The sequence below is a fragment of the Hylobates moloch genome, unplaced genomic scaffold, assembly GCF_009828535.3.
Source record: "Hylobates moloch isolate HMO894 unplaced genomic scaffold, HMol_V3 SCAFFOLD_14, whole genome shotgun sequence".
NCBI lineage: Eukaryota > Metazoa > Chordata > Mammalia > Primates > Hylobatidae > Hylobates > Hylobates moloch.
This window is the reverse complement of record NW_026652289.1, coordinates 3,867,188-3,874,808: the sequence shown is the minus strand read 5'-3', so window position 1 is coordinate 3,874,808 and position 7,621 is coordinate 3,867,188. Positions and strand designations below refer to the sequence as shown.

The 7,621-nt window shown below is 52.0% G+C and overlaps 1 protein-coding gene across 6 annotated transcripts in view; it reads left to right on the top strand.

Annotated features, from left to right (window-relative positions):
* The window catches only part of SLC37A1 (solute carrier family 37 member 1), a 105,162-nt gene that overhangs the window by 28,288 nt on the left and 69,253 nt on the right, over positions 1–7,621 (top strand). For all 6 annotated transcript variants that reach the window (XM_058427387.1, XM_058427386.1, XM_058427385.1 and 3 more), the window contains 2 exons: positions 4,883–5,015; positions 5,665–5,743. In XM_058427387.1, coding sequence (XP_058283370.1) covers positions 4,883–5,015; positions 5,665–5,743 — 212 coding nt within the window. The remainder of the gene's footprint in view (positions 1–4,882; positions 5,016–5,664; positions 5,744–7,621) is intronic.

Genomic DNA, 7,621 nt, shown 5'->3' with positions numbered 1-7,621 from the left:
CATTGCCCAGGGCAGTAAGGGCTGGCACAACATTGCCCATGGCAGTAGGCGCTGTTCACTGGTCGTGAGGGGAGAGGACTTTTCATGCGTTCTTGATGGGATGTCAAGTGTTAGCACCTTTTGGTGACACCCAGTGAAATAAAAAATACTACAGCCTTCAGACATACTTCTGGGAATTTTACCCTAAAAATAAAAGCACCTTACTTAGGAATATCTTCATAAGTATCTTTATGGCAGCTTCGTAGTGACCAAAAAAAGCAAAAAGGAAAAAAACCAGTGCTGGATATCAAGGGAACCTAATAAGTAGGTAAAAGTTTGAATAAATTATGACAAGTCCATATTATGAAATGTGCAGGTCCCTAAAAGAATTTATCAGAGGCAAACCAGTTGACTCAGAAACATTTCCAGGAGGTATTTTGAGCAAGAAGTTAACATGTGCATAAGGATGTATAGAATGATTCCATTTTTGAGAAGTAAACAATGACCAAGAAGCTCCTCCATCTATTTCTGTATCCTTCATGAGTGGAGCATTTGCGTGTCTGTGCCCGAGTGTGTATAATGCATTTCACATGGCACCTGTGACTCATCGCAGGAGGCTGGCCGTGGGCAGGTGCTGTTGTCCATGGGGGAGAGCCTGGCTGGTCGCTCCTACTTTTGGTACCAAAACTTTAATTGCTCTTCCAGGACTTAGATAATGCTTTGGAGAATTCTTGTAGCCTTATAAAAAGAATGTGAAGGACTAGTTAGAATCAGTGCACCCACACAGCCTAATGAGCCACGTAAAGTTGACTAGACAGATCATCAAATGCAGATGGTACACACACACACACACACACCCCCTCTGTGTTGGCTGAAGATGGAGTAAAACTGACCTAACCCCACTGTCCTCCAGGGGTATTCAGTGAGGCCCAAATCCCCTGCTCCTGTCCTGTCCTCTCACTGTTGCCTTTCAGTGGCTCCTGAACCCTCCAGACTGCCTGATAATCTCCTCTATTGGAGGCCACGTGCCTCCTGCCGAGAATGTGTCGCATGGCTGTAGTCTTAGGCAACTTACGTGGGGCTGAGAACCCAGGGCAGGAATGAGTCGTTTCTGTCTGCGAAGTGGCTCAAATTCAGCATGGAAAGAATGGAGCCTTCGTGGAATGCAGGCTAATACAGTGAATGTGTGTGCCTAAATGACCGCGTGGGTCTCTGCAGGTGTAGGCTGAGGAGTCCGGTCTTTTCTAGTGTCATGAAATTCCCGCTGCAGCTGCCTGCTGCTCCCTGGACGGGATTTACTCTCACTGCCAGTGGGAGGGGTGGGGAGGGCTGGATGTGGCGAGGGCGTCTGTAGACAGAAGACATTGCCAGCTCCCGGCCCCACCACCTTCCCGGCCCCACCACCTTCCCCGCACACTCGTCGCGCTGTGACTCCCGGCCTCGCCGCCTTCCCCGCACACTCGTCGCGCTGTGACTCCCGGCCCCGCCGCCTTCCCCGCACACTCGTCGTGCTGTGATTCCTGGCAGTTTCCTGTGTTCTTCCAGAAGATTGGCACCTTTCTTCTCCCACCCCCACCTTCCACCCGCGATGGCGTCTGCTGTTTATTTTTGTTGCTGTTCTGTGTGTTGCATGGACGCTTTAGCAGCCGTGACGCCCGCGTGTTCACAGGGCCCACTCAGCCTCCCGCCTCGCATAAGTGTGGAGTTCAGTTGCTGCAGAGGCGTTTGCCTGATCAGTTTTTAATAGCCACCCGATGTCGCAGGTTGACTGAGTTTGTATGTAACTTGTTGAAAGGCACTTGTGTAAAAACGTGTGAAGAAAGCTGTTTTTATGAAAGCAGACATTTCCCAAAGGACTTGACCCCCTCCCCAAGTATTTCTGCAGGGATGGTGTGGCTACGCAGAGGTAAGGGTGCTTCCCTGAAGCGCTTTGGTGAGAATTTGCTCACCTGGCGAGGGGTGTGCTCACCAGTTCATCTTAACCTAATTAAGTTTGCATCGTCTCTGGAACACCAGGTTTGGGGGATAAAACTCATAGAAATACTGAAATATAGCAATGTTGTTGAAAGCCTGTGGTTACATAAATATCCTCAGAACTCTTTGTGCTGGAGTAATATGAAATCTCGATGGCTTTGGCGGCAGCCTTCCAACAGGGCTGCGGGGTGCGGGTGGAGGTGACCTTTCCAACATCAAGGAGAAGGGCCAGAGAGGTGCCCGGACTCACAGTGGCCCTTTCCCGGACCCTTCCCAGGGGCAGAGGGCCAGAGAGGCACGCTCCGATTATGGTCCATCTTTATAGTAACCCTGGGACACAGGCATTGTCATGCCAACTCCGTAACTGATGGCCAGGGAGTGTAAGTGATGTCACCAAGGTCAGAAGCCACAGAGAGGCACCAAGATCCCAGCTCAGGCCTGTCTCCTGCCAAAGCCTATATCCCTGACCAGGATGTGAGGCCCCACTCATTACATAACAAAACTAGAAAATCTTTTCTGCTTATTTATGAAAGAAAGGGAGCATTTCTAATCGAATATGTTTTCCACAGGTGGTTCCTCCCCAGAAATATTAAATCACAAAGGATATAAAATTCTGTTTTAAGCAGCGGCCTGCAGAATCTCTTTTTCCTTTCTTCTGTGCCAGGTTAATGTTAGAAACTTCAGCTTCTCCCTGCACATGATTCTCCCTCAGCCGGGGAATGTCCTGTACTCCTGTCCTAGCTGTGGCTTTCTTCAGTCAGAGGTGAACGGTAGTGGCGATGCTTAGGCCCTTTGGGTGTGGCCAGATTGGCTTCCATGAGAGGCAGCAGGGAAAGGTGGGCAGAAACACCTGGCTCCGAAGAGGAGAAGCGTCCAACAAGGCGGCGGGTGAATGGAGAAAGGCCGCAGATACCAGCTTGATACAGAGACGAAGGGCTGCAGGCACCCGCCCTGGGTCTCACGGTCACACTCCCAGCCCCTCACGTCCACCTTGGGTGGAGAATTTAAAACACAAGCAGGGGCAGCCAGGGGGCCCCGAGCAGATGAAAGCGCTCTCTTCCTGAGATGCCAGGAGGTCAGCATGGCGCCTCCAGGGAGGACCAGCTCTGCCAAGGGAGCTGCTGGGCAGACGATGACTCTGCATTATTGTAAAGTAGAGCCCTGGCTAGTTTTTGGGGACAGTGTTTAATTATAGCAGAACAGCCCAGTGATGACGACAGAGTCACGTGACCGTGGAGCAGCTGCATCCCGTGTGCCATGCCAGGACTCAGTGACGTGGCCCACGTGCTGCCAGCTGTAAATCAGGGTGTCTAGCCCCGACTCAAAAGCCCTGGCCTTTTGAAAGTGGCCAGCCTTGTTGGCCACTCCCTCCTGAAGAGAGGGGGACAGGACTTCCGGCTGCTGCCTGCCTGGTGACTGGGGTGGCTCCCTGCCCAGCGTTCTGTGCCCTGACCTGGAGCCAGCTTTGTGCACTGCCCTCCAGACCCCTGGCCTCTCTCAGGTTCCAGCTCACGAGGACACCCCTCTGGTATCATGGGCACTGAATGGGCACTCGATCCCCCTAAGGGACACCCCTCTGACCACAAGGACTCCACTTTCCGCCATCACTCACGCTTGATGGGGCAGCTCCTTTGAGTCTTGAATAGTGCAGAATGATCACTACAGAGCCCCCTGAGAAGAGAGGCATGGGAGCGACAGAGGCCACCAGGGAGGGACACACAGTCACAGAGCACATTCTGTCTTCCTCAGTTTCCCCCGCAACGAGATGGGCCCCTGCCACATGTGGCGCTGTCCTGGAAGTGTTGTTCCTCTTCCCAAGGAATGCGCTGAGGAAGAGCCCACTCAGGCCCCTCTGCCTCCCGATGAGAAGCACCCACTCAGGCCCCTCTGCCTCCCGACACATGAGCTTTCCTCTCTGCCCAGGGTTTGTTTCACAAGGGCCGTGCCATCCTAAGCTCGGTGCAAAAAGCGTCACGGGTCCCAATGACTTCTGTAACTGGGCAGCAGCCTTGTCTGCAGAGGGGGAGACCGAGGCAGGGGCAGCAAGTAACATGCTCACACAGCCAGTCACCAAACTCCAGGGCGATGGCTTTCCCCTCCTCCCGCCTCCCAGACAAGTGCCTCCAACCCTGGCCCTGCTTGCTGGTTCTGTGGACAGTTGGGTGGGTGGGTGGTTCCCTGCCCCAGGGATATTTTTAAATTGAGGTATGATTTACACTTTAGTAAAGTATACAAATCTTCAGTGTACAGTTTGGCAGATCTGTACATGCTCATAGGGGTAGTCATCCTCTAGGTTAAGGGATGGACCCTTTCTAGCTCCCAGACAGCTCCCCATCCCCTGTCACACACTGTCCCCCTTTAGGTAACTGTGACTCTCACCTCTAGCTGCATGGATTCATTGCCCATCCTTGGACTTCCTATGAGTAGAATGCTGCAGTCTGTACTCTTTCGTGTCTGGCTTCTACTTCATGTTCTGTTTGTGAGGTTCATCCTCATTGTTGCCTGGACCTGTAACTTGTTCTTTTTCACTGGTGTGTAGCATTCAGTTGTGTGAATCTAGGAAAATGTACCCCTTCTTCCTTGTGGACAGGTGATCAAGGATGACAGGCAGTCGGCTTTCAGCTTGGAGCTCTTAGAACTCAAACTGCTCCCGAGGCTCGTCTTCTGGTGGCGTATGAAGACGGCTTATGTTCGTTGTGTGCTCAGGAGTGGGGTTGCTGGAGAGTCCTGCTGAAACGGCACCAGCAGGCATTCTTGTGGGTCCTGCACACACCGCCAGCAGCGCCTCGTGTCCCTCTTAGAATGCAGGGTGCGGGTGCCCTGGGCAGGCTGCTGGGAGAGGAGGGGTGACTGTTCCTCTCTGTGCCGCATGCTGAGCCTCACTGAGGGCCCTTCCTCTCCTTGCTTCTGCCCTCCCATCACGTCCCAGGGTGAGCTCCACAAGTATTGCACTGCTTGGGATGAAGCTGACGTCAGATTCAGCAGCCAGAGCAGCAAGTCTGGGTCCGTTGCCCCCCACCAGCTCCCTGACAACGAGACCGACTGTGGCTGGGCACCGTTTGGTAAGTCGATCATCAGTCGTCCAGGAGCTGAAGTGGCTGTCCTTCCAGGGTCCTTCCAGCCTTGCTATTAATAATTTTAGCAGCAGTAATGCTGTTCCCAGATGTAACTGCATTTCCATGACAGCCCTCTCCTGCCAAAAAGCACATGACTTCACCGCCGCTGTGTCCACAGCACCTGTGTGCAGAGCTATTCCTCCTGAAAGAAGGTTCTTTATGGGGAAATGTGCTGAAGATCATTTGTATTTTGTATTTTGCACTTGCAGGGCATAGTTCTGTGGGTGGGAAAAAGAGAGAGACACGAGGGGCTGGTGTGGGTGCTGGCCTAGGCAGGCGTGCTGCAGAAAAGCCGGTGGACACGTAAAACAAAAGGCATCAATCCAATGTGCAGCCACCATGCACAATGGGAATTTTATCTCATCTGAATGACGCCTGTATTATATTTAGTGATTATTTGAAAGCTGCGGTGACTTCATTTTCCTTTGCAAGAAACTGAACGGAAAATGCACCGCCTTGTTTTCTGTGTGGAAAACCACGCGTTTCACTAAGTACACCCAGATTTCGGGAACAGATGCTCGTGTTTAATAGCCGCACTCTAGAACATAAACTAAACAATACTGACCTTTTCCTGTTGATTTTCAAATTCATATAGATAAGAACAACTATCAGCAGCTGCTTGGGGCCCTGGACTACTCCTTCCTGTGCGCCTATGCCGTGGGGATGTACCTCAGGTAGGTCTGCTTCAGTTTTCCAGACCCTGCCTGGTTACCTGGCCCCTCCGTGCAGAGAAGACATCCACTATGCCCAAGCGCACAGGCGCGCGGGATTGAGGCCCCCGCTTGCCACTGGCCTCCCTGCTGTTCCCTTCCCAAAGATGAGGCCAAGCTTAGGAGAGAGCAAGTGCGTGTGCTGTGCCCACAACACAGGACCTCGAGGCAGAGGATTTCCGTGTCCTTGGCGCTGTGCCAATTGACACAGGCTGCCTTCAGCTTTCCTGGCCCTGCCGATCCTGGGACGTGGTCATTCAGGAACAGAGGACTAGTTTCCTGTTCAGCAGAGCCCGACCTGTCCTGTGGTTCAGAGGTTGCCATCTGTTTACATGCCCCAAATAATGAATTTCACCTGATGATCGGAACAGTTGACACAGGATGTGCGGAACAGCTCTACCTGGAACTCTGAGCACAGCAGAGGCAGCCATGCATGGCGGGCGGGGAACTCCAGAGAGAGACCAGCTCGGATCTGAGTCCCAGCTCTGAGTGCAGCAGAGGCAGCTCTGCGTGGTGGGCGGGGAACTCCAGAGAGAGACCGGCTCGGATCTGAATCCCAGCTCTACCACCTGCTAGGATGTGGCCTTGAGCAAGTTACTATACCTCTTTGGGCCTCAGTTTCCCCTTTGCAACATAGAGGAAATAATAGTTGTTATGTCATAGGATTGGGGCAAAGATTTAGTTAATGTATGTAGAAGCTCAGAATGGTGTCTGGCCCGTGCTGCCAGCCCAGCCCATTCTTGATCCCACTTTGAACTGACCAAGGCAGGTGGTGAATATTATATGGGTCATAGGATATATGATTGGCCGATTAAAAACTGCTATTGTGTCAGTCCAGCCAGGTTTTTTTTTAAAGGCAGTATAGGGATGTTCTAGCCCATTTTCTGTTGCTGTTGGCACAATATCTGAGATTGAGTAATTTATAATGAAAAAAGGTGTATTTAGCTCTTATCTAACTGGGAAGTTCAAGATTGGGCAGCTGCATCTGGCAAGAGCCTCGTGCCACATTGTAATGTGGTGGAGGGCGTCACCTAGCAGAGGCCCCTGTGAGATGGGTTAGCAGTGAGCGGGGCATACAAAACAGACACGGCACAGGGGTGACGTTGCTTTATAGCAACCAGCTCTCACCTCTCACGATAGCTCATCAGTCCTGAGAGTGCGGCCACTCACTCCTGTGGATTCATTCCTTCGTCAAGGCGGATCCCTCATGACCCAAATGCCCTTCAAAGCTCCCTGCACCTCTCAACGCAGTTATACTGGGGCCAAGCCTCAACACAAGTTTTGATGGAGACCAACCATAGTCAAACCACAGCCAGGGCTGAGGCATGTGGTCCCAAGAGGCTTTTGTTCAGAGACAGAGGTCTTTACAGCCTGGAGAACCCCAGGGATCCCCATAAATGTTTAGCTGCTTCCCTGAGACCCACCCAGAGTGTGGGATCATCAAGACCTGGGCCCCCCTACCCCTCTCAGAGCCCTGGTGGGTGGTTGGTGCCCAGGCAAGCAGTGTCTGCTGTTGGAGGAGAGTGCATAGCTCTCCCTGTATTGAACGTGTGTATTTGCCTCCTGCTGCAGAACTTGTCTGAGTGAACAAATGAATAATGAAGATTTGGAATCCCAGAGTGTGTGGTGTGCAGCAGACCATGAACCTAGCTGGAGAGAGTGTGGTGTGTACCTTGGGCTTCCTTAGGGCCTAGGTCTCAGCCAGGCTGCCAGACCTTCTCCATTTTGAGGTCAAATGTTTATATTCCCCATACTGCAGTCTTACTGAACACAAATAATCTGTGGTATAAAAAGACCCAAAGTGGGAGTGTGTTTTTCTCAGTTACTAGAAAACTGTATTTA